The sequence below is a fragment of the Bos taurus genome, chromosome 3, assembly GCF_002263795.3.
Source record: "Bos taurus isolate L1 Dominette 01449 registration number 42190680 breed Hereford chromosome 3, ARS-UCD2.0, whole genome shotgun sequence".
Lineage (NCBI taxonomy): Eukaryota > Metazoa > Chordata > Mammalia > Artiodactyla > Bovidae > Bos > Bos taurus.
The window spans coordinates 1,824,708-1,846,843 of NC_037330.1; the positions used below are offsets into that span (position 1 = coordinate 1,824,708).

Genomic DNA, 22,136 nt, shown 5'->3' on the forward strand with positions numbered 1-22,136 from the left:
GATGCTCAGCCTTCTGTATAGTCCAACTTTCACATCCATACATGACTACTGGAAAAACCATAGCCTTGACTAGACGGACCTTTGTTGACAAAGTAATGTCTCTGTTTTTCAATATGCTGTCTAGGTTGGTCATAACTTTCTTTCCAAGGAGCAAGCATCTTTTAATTTCATGGCTGCCAACAGCATCTGCAGTGATTTTTGAGCCCCAAAAAATAAAGTCTGACCCTGTTTCCACTGTTTCCCCATCTATTTCCCATGAACTGATGGGACCAGATGCCATGATCTTAGTTTTCTGAATGTTGAGCTTTAAGCCAACTTTTCACTCTCCTCTTTCACTTTCATCAAGAGGCTTTTTAGTTCTTCACTTTCTGCCATAAGGGTAGTGTCATCTGCATATCTGAGGTTATTGATATTTCTCCCAGCAATCTTGATTCCAGCTTGTGCTTCTTCCAGTCCAGCGTTTCTGATGATGTACTCTGCATAGAAGTTAAATAAGCAGGGTGACAATATATAGTCTTGATGTACTCCTTTTCCTATTTGGAACCAGTCTGTTGTTCCATGTCCAGTTCTAACTGTTGCTTCCTGACCTGCATACAGGTTTCTCAAGAGGCAGGTCAGGTGGTCTGGTATTCCCATCTCCTTCAGAATTTTCCACAGTTTACTGTGATCCACACAGTCAAAGGCTTTGGCATAGTCAATAAAGCAGAAATAGATATTTTTCTGGAACTCTCTTGCTTTTTTGATGATCCAGCAGATGTTGGCAATTTGATCTCTGGTTCCTCTGCCTTTTCTAAAACCAGCTTGAACATCTGGAAGTTCACAGTTCACATATTGCTGAAGACTGGCTTGGAGAATTTTGAGCATTACTTTACTAGCGTGTGTTGCTGCTGCTGCTGCTAAGTCGCTTCAGTCGTGTCCAACTCTGCAACCCCATAGACGGCAGCCTACAAGGTTCCCCCATCCCTAGGATTCTCCAGGCAAGAACACTGGAGTGGTTTGCCATTTCCTTCTCCAATGCATCAAAGTGAAAAGTGAAAGTGAAGTCACTCAGTCATGTCCAACTCTTAGCGACCCCACGGACTGCAGCCTACCAGGCTCCTCCGCCCAGGGAGTGGGTTGCCATTGCCTTCTTTGACTAGCATGTGAGATGAGTGCAATTATGTGATAGTTTGAGCATTCTTTGGCATTGCCTTTCTTTGGGATTGGAATGAAAACTGACCCTTTCCAGTCCTGTGGCCACTGCTGAGTTTTCTAAATTTGCTGGCATATTGAGTGCAGCACCTTCACAGCATCATCTTTTAGGATTTGAAATAGCTCAACTGGAATTCCATCACTTCCACTAGCTCTGTTCTCAGTGATGCTTCCTAAGGCCCACTTGACTTCACATTCCAGGATGTCTGGCTTTAGGTGAGTGATCACACCATAATGATTATTCAAGGAGTTAGATATGATAGATTGAGTGCCTGAAAAACTATGGACAGAGGTTCGTAATATTTACAGGAAGCAGTGGTCAGAACCATTCCCAAGAAAAAGAAGTGCAAGAAGCAAAATGCCTGTCTGAGGAGGCCTTACAAATAGCTGGGAAAAGAAGTGAAAGGCAAAGGAGAAAAGCAAAGATAAACCCATCTGAATGCAGAATTCCAAAGAATAGCAAAGAGTGATAAGAAATTCTTCCTAAAATGAACAATGCAAAGAAATAGAGGAAAACAACAGAATGGGAAAGACTAGAGATCTCTTTAACACAATTAGAGATACCAAGGGAACATGTCATACAAATATGGGCACAATAAGGGACAGAAATGATATGGACCTAACAAAAGAGATTACGAAGAGGTTGCAAGAAGACTATACAAGAAAGATCTTAATGACACAGACAAACACAATGGTGTCATCATTCACTTAGAGCCAGACATCCTGGAGTCTGAAGTCAAGTGGGCCTTAGCATCACTATGAACAAAAGCTAGTGGAAATGATGGAATTCCAGCTGAGCTATTTCAAATCCTAAAAGATGATGCTGTTAAAGTGCTGCACTCAGTATACCAGCAAATTTGGAAAACTCAGCACTGGCCACAGGACCGTAAAAGGTCAGTTTTCATTTCAATCCCAAAGGGCAATGCCAAAGTATGTTCAAACTACAGCAAAACTGCACTCACTTCACATGCTGGCAAAGTAATGCTCAAAATCCTCCAAGCTAGGCTTCAACAGTACATGAAACCAGAACCTCCAGATATACAAGATGGATTTAGAAAAGGCAGAGGAATCAGAGATCAAATTGCCAACATCATTCAGATTATAGAAAAGGCAAGATAATTCCAGAAAAACATCTACTTCTATTTCATTGACTATGATAAAGCCTTTGACTGTGTGGATCACAACAAACTCTGGAAAATTCTTAAAGAGATGGGAATACCAGACCACCTGACCTGCCTCCTGAGAAATCTGTATATAGGTCAAGAATCCAATAGTTAGAACCAGACATGGAACAATGGACCAGTTACAAACTGCGAAATGAGTACGTCAAAGCTGTATACTGTCACCCTGCTTATTTAACTTAATATGTAGAGTACATCATGCGAAATGTCAGGCTGGATGAAGCACAAGCTGGAATCAAGATTGCAAGGAGAAATATCAATAACCTCAGATACACAGATGCCACCACCCTTATGGCAGAAAGTGAAGGAACTAAAGAGCCTCTTGATGAAAGTGAAAGAGGAGAGTGAAAAGGCTGATTAAAATCTCAACATTCAAAAAACGAAGATCATGGCATCTGGTCCCATTGTTTCATGACAAATGGATGGGGAAACAATGCAAACAGTGACAGCTTTTATTTTCTTGGGCTCCAAAATCATTGTGGATTGTGACTGCAGCCATGAAATTAAAAGATGCTTGCCCCTTGGAAGCAAAGCTATGACCAACTTAGACAATATATTAAAAAACAAACATTACTTTGCCAACAGAGGTCCACCTAGTCAAAGCGATGGTTTTTCCAGTATGGATCTGAGAGTTGGACCATAAAGAAGTCTGAGTACCAAAGAACTGACACTTTCGAATTATGGGTTTGGAGAAGACTCTTGAGAGTCCCTTGAACTGCAGGGAGAGTAAAGCAGTCAATCCTAAAGGAAGTCAACCCTGAATATTCATTGGAAGCTGATGCTGAAGCTCCAATACTTTGACAACTTGATGAGAAGAGCCTACTTCTTGGAAAAGACCCTGATGCTGGGGAAGACTGAAGGCAGGAGGAGAAGGGAGGAGAGGACAAGTTGGTTGGATGGCATCACTGATCCAATGGACGTGAGTGTGAGTGAGCTCTGGGAGATGGTGAAAGACAGGGAGGCCTGGCGTGCTGCAGTCTGTGGGGTCGCAGAGTCAGACATGACTGAATGACTGAACTCAATTACTGTCAACATACTGATTTTGAAGAAAGATAAAATGGTCTCATAGCTTATGAAGGTATACTAATTAAATAATTTTCTATTAAAGAAAAAAAATACTATCAGTGAAAAAAAAAAAAACCAATCTGCTAGTAGAAAATGCAATATATAAAGGTACATTCAATAACTGTTCCTTGTTTAAAGATCTGATATCAGACAGAAGAAAAGGAGGTAAAAGACAGTGAGGATATGAGTAACACAGTCTTTGGAGGCAGACATGGTTAACATTTCTTCCACAGAGTAGCTGTATGACCTGAATATCTGAGTTGCACGTATGGGCTCTGTCACTCAGTCGTGTCTGACTCTGAGGCTCCATGGACTGTAACCCAGCAGGCTCCTCGGTCCATAGAGTCTTCCAGGCAAGTATACTAGAGTGGGTTGCCATTTCCTTCTCCAGGGGATATTCCCAACCCAGGGATCAAACCTGCTTCTCTTTTATTTCCTGCACTGGCAGACAGATTCTTTACCACTGTGCCACCTGTGTGTGTAAGATGGAATGAAGTATCAGCTTCTTCAGAGTGGTTATTAAGAAGTTTACAAGATGTGTGTGTATATTTGTGTAAATGTGTGCGGGTGGGTGTATCTCCACAATGTAGGTACTCAGTAGTAAAGGAGAATACGGCTATTGAGAAAAATTAGAGTCCAAGTAATTCTCCTGGGTTTTGAGTCAAACAGACCTAAATTTGATTGCTGTTTCTGCCATAGTAAGACCATACTGCCATCTATGGTCTTACTACGGTTCCAAGAAAAAAGGGTTACTATATCTCTTCTCCTACTCCAGGGCTATATGCTATGCTATGCTATGCTATGCTATGCTATGCTAAGTCGCTTCAGTCGTGTCCAACTGTGTGTGACCCCAGAGACGGCAGCCCACCAGGCTCCCCCGTCCCTGAGATTCTCCAGGCAAGAACACTGGAGTGGGTTGCCATTTCCTTCTCCAATGCATGAAAGTGAAAAGTGAAAGTGAAGTTGCTCAGTCGTGTCTGACTCTTAGTGACCCCATGGACTGCAGCCCACCAGGCTCCTCCGTCCATGGGATTTTCCAGGCAAGAGTACTGGAGTGGGGTGCCATTGCCTTCTCCAGGGCTATATAATAGACCTAAATTAGATTGCTCTTTCTGTCATAGTAAGACCATACTGTCTTACTATGGTTCCAAGAAAAAAGGGTTACTTCATCTCTTCTCCTACTCCAGGGCTATATAATAGCCCAAGGAGAGAACATGAGCCAGTTTAAGTCAGTCACAAACAGGCCAAATTCTTGACTCAAAATATATCTGCTTGGAATATGCAGAAGGCCTTGTGGTCAAGTAAACCTGGAATCTGGTCACTGTCCAGCCATGTGATTTGGGGAAAATGACATAATCTCCTTTTGGTTTCTCATTCTTCAGATGACTTTTGCCAAAGTCAGCATGTTTCAAAGACTTTAAGTAGAAAAAGTATTTTTGTTAAAGACTAATTTTTTTTTAGATATTTGCAATGAAAAGAGCTGGTCTCAAGGGTACCATTCCACATTTCATAATGGAAAGAAATACATAAAACTATTTAAAAATCTTTCATAACAGATATTCAATACCTTTATTGTGGAGGAAAAGATACAAAAATATAACATTCCCAAAAGCACAACTCTTAAAATGCTGGTTTTATTACAGGACTCAAAACTTTAATGGCATTCCCATAATACAGTCAGAAAGTAGAACAAGCCCTAAAGAAAAAAGCAAAAATGCCAAGATCTTCTCCAACCACAATTATTTTTAATCCATGAAACAGAATTTCCTTACAAATTAAGTAGTTTTTATAGTAATGACATTTATCATTGATGTCATCTGTTTAATATATGACTATAGTCAGAAGGGAAGTTGGCCCTGTTATTTTTCCAGAAATTGAAAAATGTACCATCATTAAGATAAGGAAGAGAAAGATTTGTATCCGTGTTTTGGGGATGTGTAAGGTGAGACTGGAGTCTCACAGTTGGAGAATTTATGGATATTGCTGGAGGAACTGGAGATGCTCTCTAGTAAGCGGGTAATCCCTCTTCCCCGAACACTGCTGTTTTGGCCAGAGATTTTCACCCCAGATGGGTAGTCACCTAGGATATTAAAAATACAAGAAAAGAAATGTAGCAATTTTAGTCTTATTATAAACAGCTTTCTCAGTTGATTCATCCTACTGCACGCCTTTCACTAAACCATGATTAAACAGATCATCAAAAGGGGAGATAATTCTTAAGAGTAGATGCCAAAAGGCTGAATATTTTTTTTAAGTCCTGGAAATCTTAATTGAAGTTCTTCAGGGACCATTTGAAAATTTATGTCACTAGCTTTTTTAAACTTTCCCATTTCCCCAAAGACACCCTCACATCAAAACTATAAAACAATAGCTGCTACAAGAGTAACAGGCTTTATTTTAAATGCCCTGAACAAAATTCTGAAGAGTAAGTTAAATTTTATCAAAGTGATAAAAAGCCACACATATCCAAATGAAGTGTTTTTGACAGGTAAAACTCCCAATTCAAGATTCTGATGTCCTAAAGCCATTCTGGAACTGGTTTAAGTACCATACCCTGGGATCTTAGAAAGACCCTAACTTTTTGAGGTGCCTTATTAAACAAAAGATGCTTACCAGTGGGTGTGTTTGATCTTTGTTCTTGATTAGAAGAGCTGAAATGAGAGAATCCTGGACTCTCAACCCTTAGCTTCTATAAGTAAAAAGCAACCAACAAACAAAAAACAGTGGGAAACATTTATTTCTTATTATTGGATCATCTATTTCAAATTACTCCTTAAATACAAACTAACACCCACTTTCTAATGTCTGATCAACTTTTGAAGAGTACTGTTGTAAAAGGAAAAGCAGAAGGAAATCTTTGAGGGGGAAATTATAGCATAAAAAAGGGTTTTTATTTTTAAATATGAGATCATATAATGTTTCTAATAAGAATGACTCAGAAAAGAAAGAAACCCTAGTGATGAAGGAAACAGTATAAAACCATTAGAGCCATGTCCTCAGGTAGGTAAGATAACAGGATATATAGAAATAGAAGGATTAGCCTTAGATAGAAACATAGACAATTCATGCATTAAAGCAGAGTGTATGGTGAATGTAATGGTAGGAATACATGGAAAACCTCTTAATTGCTTCTATTTCCTCGGAGAAGGAGGGGATAAAAGCATCAGCTAGAACAAGGATGAAGGAAGAGGTGATGGAAGTTTCAAGTGAGAAAAGATGAGAAATAACTGTCTAGGAGAGAGGAAGATTAATCAAACCAGAGAAATGGACAACTGCCACGCACCGCTAAGGGCTCACTTGAAGTTGGTGCTGATAGATATTAAATAATACCAGTCAGTATGGTAGTTTCTTTTCAAATGTATAAGAACAGAGTAGGTAAAAAAGCTGATTTAATCAGGGTTAGTGTTTATTAACCAAGTATGATGAAGAATGAAAGGCCAATGGAGTTGACAGTGCAAGTGAGTGGAAATAACAGAGCAAGGAATCTAAACAGGGAAGGAAGGAGGTGAAGGGCAAGGTGAGGAGAGAGTGCAGCACTGTCCACGTGTGAATGGACCCCCAGAGTTGTGCAATGCAGTGACCCTGCGAAGGAGAGCTTCCAAATAGTGGGGACATAGAAGGTCTCAGTCAAGGTGAAAGAGCTGTTGGCACTGAGGTACCAGAGAAAGACAGCGGTGGTAGGAGAGTAGGATGCTTGAAACTGAGATTGTGGGAAGATTCCACCGGGACCTAGACTATCATGGGAGTGGATATTTGATGGATGGCAGGAGATAGCGCCACTGGAGAAGGGAAAGTCAAGGAACTGAAATATCAGGCAATTAGAAAGATCTATGGGGAAACTGAAATCAAGAATTCTGACAGCAATACTGTCTGATTTTCTGCCTCAATAAAAGAATGGAGATGTCCAACTCAGAGGCCTATGGACTCCAAAAAGGGGCTATCAGCCTGAATGGCATGAGATTCAAAGCCTAGGGGTTTTAGGGAAAAGTTAGGAAGTCTGGAGACCACGAAGTTAAATAAGGACAACTACCTCAAATCTAGGCCCACAATAAATGAGGGGAAAAAAAGGTCACCATTTTAAAGAGCTAACAGGGAAGCAGTGTCTTTAGAGGACAGTAACATTTTAGTTAGAATCAAGGAGGAAAACAGGCCTTCCCCAGAGGAGGCTGATGATACAAGATTTTGTTGATAACTGAGGTTGAGAAGACACACAGTTTTCCAGGAGTTGGGGAGGGCTGAATACAGAATCAGCCTAGTAAGATGAGTCTGGGAAATGGAGCGAGGCTCTAGGTGTCCTGAGCTTGCATAGTGACTGATGCTAACAATGGAAGGGGGGACAATGAGACGAAACCTGGTAGTCTCAGCACAGACGGCGGAGATGGGGCTAAGGCAGGGCTTCTCATCCTGGATACTACTGACATTTTTAGGCTAAGTAATATTTTGTTTAGAAGGCTGTCCTGTCCCTTGTGGCTCAGCTGGCAAAGAATCTGCCTGCAATGCAGGAGATCTGGGTTTGATGCCTGGACTGGGAAGATCCCCTAGAGAAGGGAAAGGGTACCCACTCCAGTATTCTGGCCTGGAGAATTCCACGGACTATATATATAGTCCATGGGGTCGCAAAGAGTTGGAAACGACTGAGCAACTTTCACTTTCTTTCACTGTACATTATCAAGTGTTTAGCAGGCTTACTGGTATCTACTCACTAGAGGCCAGCAGCGCCCCATTCCCAGCTGTAACAACCAAAAATGTCTCCAAGTGTTGCCAATGTCTCCTGAACAGCGCAAAAATGGGCCCTAGTGAAGAATTACTGCGCTAAGGGTTAACAATACAGCAAGAGAACAGTTTTGCCCAGATTTTAAAATTATCACACAACTAAGACAGACTTTTGGTGGGGTTTACATTTCTGAGTTTTAACAAAGAGATCTGTGAAACCACCACGGCAATTAGGAGACAGAGCCATCCTATCACCTCAAAAACCTTCCTCACACTATCCCTTTTACAGACACACCCTCCCCCACCCTCTGGGAGCCACTGACATGTCCATCGTTATCATTTGCATTTTCAAGAATGTCACATAAATGGAATCATACAGTATATAACCTTTTGAGACTGGTGCTTTTGCTAAGCATAAGTAGTGCCTTTGAGATTGATACTAGTAGTTATCTGTATCAATCATTCATTCCATTTTGGGGTTCCCCTTTCACTATTTTATTGACTATTTTAAAATAACAATACTTATTTATTATCTACTATATTCTAAGGCAGAATTTTTGGTACTTTCGTATACTGCTACATTCAACCCTACAACTACTAGCTCATTATTATTATTGTTCTACAGATAAGAAATCAGCACAGAAAGTTCAAATAACTCGCAGTAACACAGCCTATATGTAGCAGAGCCTGAAGTGAAATTCAGGAATTCTAACTAGAGAGCCCATACTCTTAACTGCTATGCTCTCAGCAGTATAGCGAGGCCTACGAGTAAGTAAATAGCAAGGAGGGAAGAGAGGTGGTAGAGAAATTATATTAGCCTCTAATCAAATCCTGAATCAGGTCTCGTACTTAAAATATCTACTTCAAAAATGTGTATAATTTTTTGAATAAATGTTTGAATGTGTTTTGTATAAAGACTAATGCCAAATGTCCCCCAGAGGAAAAAATACACCAGGAAAGAAAATGATCTTATGCAAAATTCAACTGGATTAAAAACTGACATTCCATGAAGGATTAAAAAAACTTTTGAGAGAAGAGAGAACCAAAAAAGGAAAGCTCGTTATCTGTTATGGACCAGGACCACACTGAGCAGGACCTAAGAAACTAGCAGCCACCAGAGTCAGCTCCTTACCTGGTAACGCCCTGCATCCAACACAACCATTTTGGGTGTCACACTATTGCTGGCCTCGTAATCTTGAAGCGGTACATGAGCCTCTGTGAGCTGGATTCCAAAGAGAGTGGCTAGAGAATTACTGATGCAGTACCTTTAAAAAGGAATTCAAAATGTTCATTATCAGAATCTTATCTAATTCATTTAAACAGCAGTCACATTTTAAAAATTTCTAACAATGTGAGAGATATTGTAAATCTTGGAAAAAATAAATTTAGAGATTTGAATAAAAATGGGAATTGGTAGCAGCACATATAAAATTGTACATCAGTGGTAACCAATACTTTGATTAGCAAATATAATATCAGCCTCATTATGAGAGAACAGGAATGGGTGTAAAGATTACCAGAATTCTCGTATACTTAAGTCAGGAAGAAACAACACCAGAAGGAGGGCTAATACTTAAACACTTATTCATTCTCAGACCAACTATCAGCAGCTGTATAAAGTGATCAACAGAGCACCTAGAGATCTGAGGCTGCAAGTACCTTCCTGACAAAAGGAGGAGAAAAGGGTCTATATTTTTTGAGCACCTTCACAAGGAAGTGCTGTTCTTAATGACAGTAGGGGATTTTGCTATTGGAATCCTAGAAGGAAAAATTCAGCTTAAGTGCCTCTGAAGGGTCAGTCAAATTGCTCAGGTGGTAACTACAACCAACAAGTAGTAACAGTGATAATAAAAGTAACATGATTTTAAAAAGCGCTTGTTTTAAAAGGGAACTGTGGAAACAGAGGTGAGGAGTGATGCATCCTATATGTCAAAGCAACAAGGAAAGTTGCAAAGAATTCAGTGCAGATTAGAGTATTATGAAGACACTCTTAACTTACGCAATTTTCTTGCAAACAGCTAAAGCACAGAAGAGAATATCATTTTCTTCATGCCACTTGCACCTGTACAAAAAAAGACTTTAATATCCTGATCTAATGAGTTTTCATGTGCTAAATTTCAAACTTACTTAGGGTCAGTTTTTCTTAAATGATTCCAATTATTACTCAAATACTAAAATTTCTAATTTAACATACAAAATAGGTTTTTTAAAAAACAAGTTTTTTACATTACTTCCTCAGATGCAGATTCATGATATATTGCAAATAACACACAACTATAAAAGACAAATTTTACCTGGAAATAAACTGAGAGTTCAGGAGACATTTAGTGACTATGGTTAGCAAGCATTCATAAAACAAGCATTTAATGAATACATACGACTTACCAGGCTTGTTCTAGGCATTAGGGATACAGCATTGAGTGAAACACACTTAGGCACACAAAACTTACTTTCTAATGGGGAAGTCAGATTAAAGATATGTAGATATAACATATAGTAAGTTAGATGATAAGTTCTAAGAAGGAAAAAAAACAAAAAGGTGATATGAAATGCTACAGAAGGGTGACATTTTAGATAAGTTAGGCAGGGAAGGTATGACTAGAAAGAGAATGTTTGAGTGAAGACTTCAGGCAGTGATGTTAAAATGACCAACAACATACATACAAGAAGCACTATAAACCTGCATATATCTTTCCCCCGAGTGCCAAAGTCTATTGAGACTCAGAACAGCATTACCTGCATAATACTGGGTTGGCCAAAAAGTTTGTTTGGGGCTTTCTGAAAGATGAACAAACTGTTTGGCCAATCCAATAGGAGGCTTGCCTCAACTTAGCATGAATCTCCATTTAAAAATTATAAACACGGTAAACAGTAAGTACTGCATGTCTATCTACTAACCACTAAAGATAAGGAGAAGGAAATAATCTCATTTATCATTACATCAGAAAGAATAAAAAACACCTAAAAATAAACCTACCTAAGGAGGCAAAAGGACTGAAGTTCAAAAACTAGAAGATACTGATTAAAAAATCTAAGATGACATCAACAAACAGAAATATAAACCATGTTATTGGACTGGAAGAATCAATATTGTCAAAATACCACCTCAGTCTACTGATTCAACACAATCCCTGTCAAATTACCAATGGAAGATCAAGAACAAAAGACTTAATATTTTATGGAAATACAAAAGACCCCAAACAGCCAAAGCAATCCTGAGAGAAAAACAGAGCTGGAGAAATAAGATTCCTTGATTCAGACTATACTATAAAGCTACAGTCATCATGAACAGTATGCAAAGACAAAAAGATACGAAATTGAGAGATGAACTCTCCAGCTGGGTAGGTGCCCTATATGCTACTGGGAAGAGTGGAGCAATAGCTCCAGAAGCAATCAAGAGGCTGAGCCAAAGCGGAAACAATGCCCAGCGATGGATGTGTCTGGTGGTAAAAGTCAAGTCCGATGCTATAAAGAATAATAATGCGTAGGAACCTGAAATGTTAGGTCCATGAGTCAAGATTAAATGAATGTAGTCAAACAGAAGATGGCAAAACTGAACACTGACATTTTAGAAAGCAGTAAACTAAAATGGAAAGGAATACGCGAATTAATTCAGATGATCATTATATCTAAAACTGTGGCCAAGAATACCTTAAAGGAATGGAGTAGCCCTCATAGTCAACAAAGGAGTCCAAAATGCAGTACTTGGTGTCATCTCAAAAATGCTAGAATGATCTCAGCTCAATTCCAAGGCAAACCATTCAATATCACAGTTCAGTTCAGTTCAGTCGCTCAGTCGTGTCTGACTCTTTGTGATCCCATGAATTGCAGCACACCAGGCCTCCCTACCATCACCAATTCCAGGAGTTCACTTAAACTCACGTCCATCGAGTCGGTGATGCCATCCAGCCATCTCATCCTCTGTCGTCCCCTTCACCTCCTGCCCCCAATCCCTCCCAGCATCAGGGTCTTTTCCAATGAATCAACTCTTCGCATGAGGTGGCCAGAGTATTGGAGTTTCAGCTTTAGCATCAGTCCTTCCAATGAACACCCAAGACTGATCTCCTTTAGGATGGACTGGTTGGATCTCCTTGCTGTCCAAGGGACTCTCAAGAGTCTTCTCCAACACCACAGTTCAAAAGCATCAATTCTTCAGTGCTCAGCCTTCTTCACAGTCCAACTCTCACACCCATACATGACCATTGGAAAAACCATAGCCTTGACTAGACGGACCTTTGTTGGCAAAGTAATAGCTCTGCTTTTCAATATGCTGTCTAGGTTGGTCATAACTTTCCTTCCAAGGAGTAAGCGTCTTTTAATTTCCTGGCTTCAATCACCATCTGCAGTGATTTTGGAGCCCCCCAAAATAAAGTCTGACACAGTTTCCACTCTTTCCCCATCTATTTCCCATGAAGTAATGGGACCAGATGCCATGATCTTAGTTTTCTGAATGTTGAGTTTTAAGCCAGCTTTTTCACTCTCCTCTTTCACTTTCATCAAGAGGCTCTTTAGTTCCTCTTCACTTTCTGCCATAAGGGTGGTGTCATCTGCATATCTGAGGTTATTGATATTTCTCCCAGCAATCTTGATTCCAGCTTGTGTTTCTTCCAGCCCAGCGTTTCTCATGATGTAATCTGAATGTAAGTTAAATAAGCAGGGTGACAATATACAGCCTTGACGTACTCCTTTTCCTATTTGGAACCAGTCTGTTGTCCAAGTCAATGACCCAATCACTGATGCTGAAGAACATGAAGCTGAACGGTTCTATGATGGCCTACAGAACCTACTGGAACTAACACCCAAAAAGGTGTCCTTTCATCACAGGGGACTGGAGTGCGGAAGAAGGAAGTCACCTGGAATTACAGGCAAGTTTGACCTTGGAGTACAAAATGAAGCAGGGCAAAGGCTAACAGAGTTTTGCCAAGAGAACACACTGGTCATAGAAAACACTCTTTTCCAGCAACACAAGAGGCGATTCCACACATGGACATCACCAGATGGTCAATACTGACATCAGACTGATTATATTCTTTGTAGCCAAAGATGGAGAAGCTCTATACAGTCAGCAAAAACAAGACCTGGAGCTGACTATGGTTCAGATCATAAGCTCCTTATAGCAAAATTCAGGCTCAAGCTGAATAAAGTAGGGAGAACCACTAAGACATTCAGGAATGACCTAAATCAAATCCCTTATGCTTATACAGTGGAGGTGATTAATAGACTCAAGGGACCAGATCTGGTAGAGGAGTGCCTGAAGAACCATGGACAGAGGTTCATGACCCTGTACAGGAGGTGGTGACCAAAACCATCCCCAAGAAAGAGAAATGCAAAAAGGCAAAATGGTTGTCTGAGGAGGCCTTACAAATAGCTGAGAAAAGAAGTGAAAGGCAAAGGAGAAAGGGAAAGATATACCCAACTGAATGCAGAGTTCCAGATAATAGTAAGGAGATATAAGAAAGCCTTCTTAAGTGAGCAATGCAAAGAAATAGAGGAATATAACAGAATGGGAAAGACTAGAGATCTCTTTAAGCAAAATGGAAGCATTTCATACAAAGGGGAACATTTCATGCACAGATGGGCACAATAAAGGACAAAAACGGCAAGGACCTAACAGAAGCAGAAGAGGTTAAGAAGAGGTGGCAAGACTACACAGAAGATCTGTACAAAAAAAGCTCTTAATGACCCAGATAACTATGATGGTGTGATCACTCACCTAGAGCTAGACATCCTGGAGTGTGAAGTCAAGTGGGCCTTAGAAAGCATTACTATGAACAAAGCTAGTGGAGGTGATGCCTTTCCAGCTAAGCTATTTCAAATCCTTAAAGATGATGTTCTGAAAGTGCTGCACTCATTATGCCAGCAAATTTGGAAAACTCAGCAGTGTCCACGGGAGTGGAAAGTGTCAGTTTCCATTCCAATCCCAAAGAAAGGCAATGCCAAAGAATGTACAATTACTGTACAATTGTACTCATTTTACACGCCAGCTAGATTATGCTCAAAATCGTTCAAGCTAGACTTCAAGAGTATGTGAATTGAGAACTTCCAGATGTACAAGCTGGATCTGGAAAAGGCAGAGGAACCAGATCTCAAATTGCCAACATACTCTGGATCATAGAAAAAGCAAGGGAATTTTAAAAAAACACCTACTTCTGCTTCTCTGACTATGCTAAAGCCTTTGACTGTGTGTATCACAACAAACTGGAATATTCTTAATGAGATGGGAATCTCAGACCACATTACACGCCTCCTGAGAAACCTGTACACATGACGAGAAACAACAGTTAGAACTGAACATGGAACAACAGACTGGTTCCAAACTAGGAAAGGACTATATCAAGACTATATGCTGTCACACTGCTGATTTAACATACAAAGCAGAGTACATCCTGCAAAATGCTGGGGTGGATGAATCACAACCTGGAATCAAGATTGCTGGGAGAAATATCAACAACCACAGGTTTGCAGATGGTATCACTTTAACAGCAGGAAGTGAAGAGGAACTGAAGAGCCTCTTGATGAAGGTGAAAGAGGAGAGTGAAAAAGCTGGCTTGAAACTCAACATGCAAAAAACAAAGATCATGACATCCAGTCCCATCACTTCATGGCAAATAGATGGGGAAACAGTGACAGACTCTATTTTTTTGGGCTCCAAATCACTGCAGACGGTGACTGCAGCCACAAAATTTAAAGATGCTTGCTCTCAGGAAGAACAGTTACAATAAACCTGCTGCTGCTAAGCTGCTAAGTCACTTCAGTCATGTCTGACTCTGTGGGACCCCATAGACCACAGCCCGCCAGGCTCCCCCATCCCTGGGATTCTCCAGGCAAGAACACTGGAGTGGGTTGCCATTTCCTTCTCCAATGCATGAAAGTGAAAACTGAAAGTGAAGTCGCTCAGTCGTGTCTGACTCCTAGCGACCCCATGGACTGCAGCCTACCAGGCTCCTCCATCCATGGGATTTTCCAGGCAAGAGTACTGGAGTGGGGTGCCACAGCCTTCTCACAACACACCTAGACAGTGTATTAAAAAGTATAGAAATCACTTTGCTGACAAAGGTCCATCTAGTCAAAGCTATGGTTTTTCCAGTACTCATCTATGGATGTGAGAGTTGCATAAGGCAGGCTGAGTGCTGAAGAATCGATGCCTTTGAACTGTGGTACAGGAGAAGACCCTTGAGAGTCCCTTGGACGTCAATGAGATCAAACCAGTCAATCCTAAAGGAAATCAACCTTGAATATGCTAAAGCTCCAATACTTTGGGCACCTGATGTGAAGAGTCAACTCACTGGAAAGACCCTGATTCTGGGGAAGATTGAGGGCAAAGGAGAAACAGAAACAGAGGATAAGATGGTTGGGTGGCATCACTGACTCAATGGATGTGAGTTTGAGCAAACTCTGGGAAACAGTGAAGGACAGGGACACCTGGCGTGCTGCAGTCCATGGGAGCGCATACAGTTGGACATGACTTAGTGACTGAACAGTAACAACAATAAATGGCACAAGTAGAGAGTTATAGATCAACTGAACAGGACAGAAAGCCCAGAAATAAACCCACACACCTAGATCAATTAATTTACAGCAGGAGGCAAGAGAGAATCCCATGAACAGTTTGCCTTGAGAACCCCAGAACAGTAGGAAAAGGCAAAAAGACAGGACACTGAAAGAGGAACTCCCCAGCTCAGCAGGTACCCAATATGCTACTGGAGATCAGTGGAGAAATAACTCTAGAAAGAATGAAGAGATGGAGCCAAAGCAAAAACAACACTCCATTCTGGATGTGACTGGTGATGGAGGTAAGGTTTGAAGCTGTAAAGAGCAATATTGCATAGGAACCTGGAATGTTAGGTCCATGAATCAAGGCAAATTGGAAATGGTCAAACAGGAGATGGCAAGACTGAACACTGATTTTAGGAATCAATGAACTAAAATGGACTGGAATGGGTGAATTTAACTCAGATGACTATTATATCTACAACTGTGGGCAAGAATCCCTTAGAAGAAATGGAGTAGCCATCATAGTCAACAAGAGTCTGAAATGCAGTACTTGGATGCAATCTCAAAAACGACAGAATGACCTCTGTTCATTTCCAAGGCAAACCATTCAATATCACAGTAATACTAGTCTATGCCCTGACCAGTAATGCTGAACAAGCTGAAGTTGAACAGTTCTATGAAGACCTACAAGACTTTCTAGAACTAATACCCAAAAACAATGTCCTTTTCATTATAGGGGACTGGAATGAAAAAGTAGGGAGTTAAGATATACCTGGTAACAGGCAAATTTTGCCTTGGAGTACAGAACGAAGTAGCTGCTACTGCTGCTAAGTCACTTCAGTCATGTCCGACTCTGTGCGACCCCATAGATGGCAGCCCACTAGGCTCCTCTGTCCCTGGGATCCTCCAGGCAAGAATACTGGAGTGGGTTGCCATTTCCTTCTCCAATAGAATGAAGTAGAGCAAAGACTAATACAATCTGCCAAGAAAATGCACTGGTCATAGCAAACACCCTCTTCCAACAACACATAAGACTCCACAGATGGACATCACCAGATGGTCAACACTGAAATCAGATTGATTATATTCTTTGCAGCCAAAGATGGAGACACTCTATACAGTCACCAAAAACAAGACCGGGAGCTGACTGTGGCTCAGATCATGAACTTGTTATTGTCAAATTCATACTTAAACTCAAGAAAGCAGGGAAACCCATTAGACCATTCAGGTACAACCTAAATCAACTCCCTTATGATTATACAGTGGGAGTGAGAGATAGATTCAAGGGATTAGACCTGATAGAGTGCCTGATGAAATATCGATGGAGGTGTATAACACTGTACAGGAGGCAGTGATCAAGACCATCCCCAAGAAAAAGAAATGCATGAAGCAAAATGGTTGTCTGAGGAGGCCTTACAAATAACCATGAAAAGAAGAGAAGCAAAAGGCAAAGGAGAAAATGAAAGATACACCCATCTAAATGGAGAGTTCTAAAGAATAGCAAGGAGAGATAAGAAAGCCTTCCTCAGCGATCAATGCAAAGAATAGAGGAAAACAATAGAATGCAAAAGACTAGAGATCTCTTCAAGAAAATTAGAGATACCAAGGGAACATTTCATGCAAAGATGGGCTCGATAAAGGACAGAAATGGTATGGACCTAAGAGAAGCTGAACATATTAAGAAGAGGTGGCAGGAATACACAAAAGAACTGTACAAAAAAGATCTTCATGACCAAGATAATCACAAGGGTGTGATCACTCACCTAGAGCCAGACATCCTGGAATATGAAGTCAAGTGGGCCTTAGAAAGCATCACTATGAACAAAGCTAGTGGAGGTGATGGAATTCCCGTTGAGCTATTTCAAATTCTGAAATGATGCTGTGAAAGTGCTGCACTCAATATGCCAGCAAATTTGGAAAACTCAGCAGTGGCCACAGGACTAGAAAAGGTCAGTTTTCATTCCAATCTCAAAGAAAGGCAATGCCAAAGAATGCTCAAACTACTGCACAATTGCACTCATCTCACACGCTAGTAAAGTAATGCTCAAAATTCTCCAAGCCAGGCTTCAACAGTACGTGAACTGTGGACTTCCAGATATTCAAGCTGGATTTAGAGAAGGTAGAGGAACCAGAGATCAAATTGCCAACATCTGCTGGATCATCAAAAAAGCAAGAGACTTCCAGAAAAACATCTATTTCTGCTTACTGACTATGCCAAAGCCTTTGACTTTGTGGATCACAATAAACTGTGGAAAATTCTTACAGAGATGGGAATACCAGTCCACCTGACCTGCCTCCTGAGAAATCTGAGTGCAGGTCAAGAAGTAACAGTTAGAACTGGACATGGAACAGATTGGTTCCAAATCAGGAAAGGAGTACGTCAAGGCTGTATATTGTCACCCTGCTTATTTAACTTATATGCAGAATACATCATGAGAAATGCTGGACTGGATGAAGCACAAGCTGGAATCAAGATTCCAGGGAGAAATATCAGTAACCTCAGATATGCAGATGACATCACCCTTATGGCAGAGTGAAGAGGAGGAACCAAAGAGCCTCTTGATGAAAGTGAAAGAGGAGAGTGAAAAAGTTGGCTTAAAACTCAACATTCAGAAAACTAAGATCATGGCATCTGGTCCCATCACTTCATGGCAAACAGATGGGAAAACAGTGGAAACAGTGAGAAGACTTTATTTTGGGGGGCTCTAAAATCACTGCAGATGGTGACTGCAGCCATGAAATTAAAAGACGCTTGCTCCTTGGAAGAAAAGTTATGACCAACCTAGATAGCATATTAAAAAGCAGAGACATTATTTTGCCAGCAAAGATCCATTTAGTCAGTGTTATGGTTTTTCCAGTAGTCATGTATGGATGTGAGAGTTGGACTATAGAGAAAGCTGAGCACCGAAGAATTGGTGCTTTTGAACTGTGGTGTTGGAGAAGACTCTTGAGAGTCCCTTGGACTGCAAGGAGATCCAACCAGTCCATCCTTAAGGAAATCAGTCCCGAATAATCATTGGAAGAACTGATGCTGAAACTGAAACTCCAATACTTTGGCCACCTGAGGGCAAATAATTGACTCTTGGAAAAGACCCTGATTCTGGGAAAGATTGAAGGAAGGAGGAGAAGGGGACGACAGAGGATGAGACGGTTGGTTGGCATCACTGACTCAGTGTACATGAGTTTGAGTAAACTCTGGGAGTTGGTGATGGACAGGGAGGCCTGGCGTGCTGCAGTCCATGGGGTCACAGAGTCGGACATGACTGAGCAACTGAACTGAACTGAAGGAGGCAAAAATATATAATGGAGAAAAGATAGTCTCTTCATTGAGAGGTGCTGGGAAAACTGGAATGTAAAGGAAATGAAATTAGAACATTCTCTAGCATCATACATAAAAATAAAATGGATTAAAGACCTCAATGTAAGACCAACTATTATAAACTTAGAAGAAAACACAGGTAGAACAACTCTTACATAAAAATCACCACAATCTCTCTTCTGACCCACCTCATATAGAAAATAAAAACAAAAAGAATAACTGGGACCTGATGAAACCTAAAAGTTTTTGCACAGCAAAGAAAGTCATAAACAAGACAAAAAGACAACACCCAGAATGTGAGAAAATATTTGCAAACAAAGCAACCAACAAGGGATTAATCTTCAAAATATACAAACAGCTCTTGCAAGTTCAGTATCAAAACCAAACAACCTAACCACAAAATGGGCAGAAGACCTAAACAGAAAGTTCTCCAAAGAAGACATAATGATGGCCAACAAACACATTAAAATATGCTCAGTATCACTAACTATTGGAGAAATGCAAAGCAAAACTATGAAGAGGTTTCACCTCACACTGGTCAGAATGGCCATCATCAAAAATTCTACAAACAATAAATGCTGGAGAGGGTGTGGAGAAAAGGGAACGCTCATACACTGTTGGTGGGGAACGTAAGTTGGTATAACCACTTTGGAGAAGAGGATGAAGGTTCCTTAAAAACGCTAAAGACAGACCTACCATATGATCCTACAATCCTACTCCTGGGCATATTTCCAGAGAAAACGATATTTCAGAAAGATACATGTGCCCCAATGTTCACTGCAGCACTATTTCCAACAGCCAGGACACAGAAGCAACCTAAATGTCCATTAACAGAAGAACGGACAAAAATGTGATACACACACACAATGAAATATTACTCAGCCATAAAGAATGAAATGATGCCATTTGCAGTAACATGGATGGCCTAGATATTATCATATCTAAGTGAAGTAAGCCAGAGAAAGACAAATATTATATGACATTTGCCCATTTAAGTGTATGTGGAATCTAAAAAAAATATAAAAATGTACTTATTTATAAAACAGAAACAGACACACGGAGCTAGAAAATAAACTTACAATTACCTAAGGGGAAAGGTGAGGGTGGAGGGATAAATTAGAAGGCTAGGATTAACACATACACACTATTGTGTACCAGAGAGAACCAAGGAGGACCTACTGTACAGCACGGGAAATTCTACTCAATACTCTGTAATAATTTATATGGGAAACAGAATCTGAAGAAGAATAGATACATGTATCTATAACTGTATCACCAGGTTGTATACCTGAAACTAACTCAACCTTATAAGTTAACTACACTCCAATAAGAAACAAACAAAAGAAAACTAAACCTAGTTCTCACGTGTCCATGTGGAATCAAGAAATTTTAAGTTTCCAGTTAGTTTTGCCCCTTGTTCAGACCTTAATTCCCAAGAGCACCTACTTAATATACACATTTTCCATTGGAGATCATATTTTAAGTGAAAGCAATTAAAAATATTATAACAACAACAAAAACCCCAGAAAAATCTGACTCCAGGGAAAAATGTCTCCAAATCTCATCATACTGTTAAAAAGGACATTATTTTGATCTGGTTTTATGTATACTTACTGATCTTCCTCCAAATTATCCCAAAAGATGAATGTATCTTCTAGTAAAGGACTATTCATTCTAAAAACTGTCAATAATCAGAACTTTGTATACTGTTATGCTAATATGCATTATGCAACCTCAAATCTAGCTTCAACTTTAATACATTTCCAATGTGCTTTCTTTACGAAGTTCCACTCTAAAGTAATAACCTAAGATCATAAGTGAGTATGTCTGTTAAGTCTGCAACTCACTCCTGAAGTTTCAAAACTATCTTATCCATTAAAATTATGTGCAGCATAGAGGACTTTTGCACTCTTCCCTTGATATCCCAAGGTCTCTGATCTCTTTTCCTCTTATTTCAGGGCTAAGTTTCCTCCTTTTCAAGGACAGGCCTGCCTTTCCCTTTCTCAGGAACCACCGTCATCTGACAGTTACTGATGTCCTCTACTCTAGTCAAACTGACTCACTGCTTTTTCTCAATCAGACTTTCTGTGTTTTCAACTCTGAATCACTGCTCAGGCCATGTTATTCTTTTGGAAAGGTCCTCCCTTTAACCCAAATTTCTGCTCACAGAAATTCTGTGGCGGATTCATTTTGATATTTGACAAAACTAATACAATTTGTAAAGTTTAAAAATAAAATTAAAAAAATCATAAATATCAAAAAAAAAAAAAAAGAAATTCTATCCATCTTTCCAGAAGCAAGTAAAACATTTATTCTATAAAGTACTTCATATATTAAATACATGAGGCAATTCCTCCCTCATGTGATTTATCATAATCTTTTGAAATTCTTTAAGAATTTTCAGAAATTATCATATATAACTCACACATAATGTGCTTTACTGCTCTTATCAGACAGGAGACTCTGAGGGCAAGGGCAATCCTGTTACTCTTTCCCTTGTTTCCCACAGAACCTAGTCTCATGCCTTATATACAAAAGTTTTATTTGTTAAATATCAAAACCTCAAGTTGGACTAAGAAAAAGCTTCTCAAGTGATGTCAAAATAGAAAACTGCACCTCTTAAAATTATGAATGCTTCTGGCTCAGGATGCCTACATTTCTCTCCTCTTGCTCTTAAGACCCTATCAAAATGAAAGTCGAACAGTCATAGTAGTAGATGCCCACAATAAAGGAGAAAACAGGAAGAGGCCTCCAAGGAAGAGAGTTTAACAAATCTGTAGGATATAGGAAGTAAATGAAGGAGTGATAACCGATGGAACTAGACAAACGAAGTCCCAGCCTTCAGTGCCCAGGGAATAGGCAGCACAGGCGCGAATCTACCTATGGACCTCTGGAGAAGCTCTGAACTCATGGACATGTCCCTGGCCAGAGAGCAGAGGCAAGCTATGAGACTGGACTTCTTCTGTACAGAGAACAGTTAACTTCCCTGACTCCATGCACAGAAGTGACCTGTTCTTGGAGAAGTAGGCAGCAGGCATGGGTGCTGGAAATCAGGGAAAAACCCTCACGATTCTGGAGTTCATGATTCCACCTCCAGCTTTACAACCAGCTCCTTGTCTGCTTTCCCTTAGCAAAGCTTGGTCAGTTGACAGTCCCCACTGGACAACACAGAT

The 22,136-nt window shown here is 40.2% G+C and overlaps 1 protein-coding gene across 2 annotated transcripts in view; it reads right to left on the reverse strand.

Annotated features, from left to right (window-relative positions):
* Positions 1-4,978: 4,978 nt before the first annotated feature.
* The window catches only part of MAEL (maelstrom spermatogenic transposon silencer), a 56,609-nt gene continuing 39,451 nt past the window's right edge, over positions 4,979-22,136 (reverse strand). The window contains exons 9-12 of one of the 2 annotated variants that reach the window (XM_005203442.5): positions 10,150-10,212; positions 9,283-9,415; positions 6,051-6,126; positions 4,979-5,517 (exon numbers count right to left, since the gene is read on the reverse strand). In XM_005203442.5, coding sequence (XP_005203499.1) covers positions 5,330-5,517; positions 6,051-6,126; positions 9,283-9,415; positions 10,150-10,212 — 460 coding nt within the window. In that variant the 3' untranslated portion in view covers positions 4,979-5,329. 2 annotated transcript variants of the gene reach the window in all.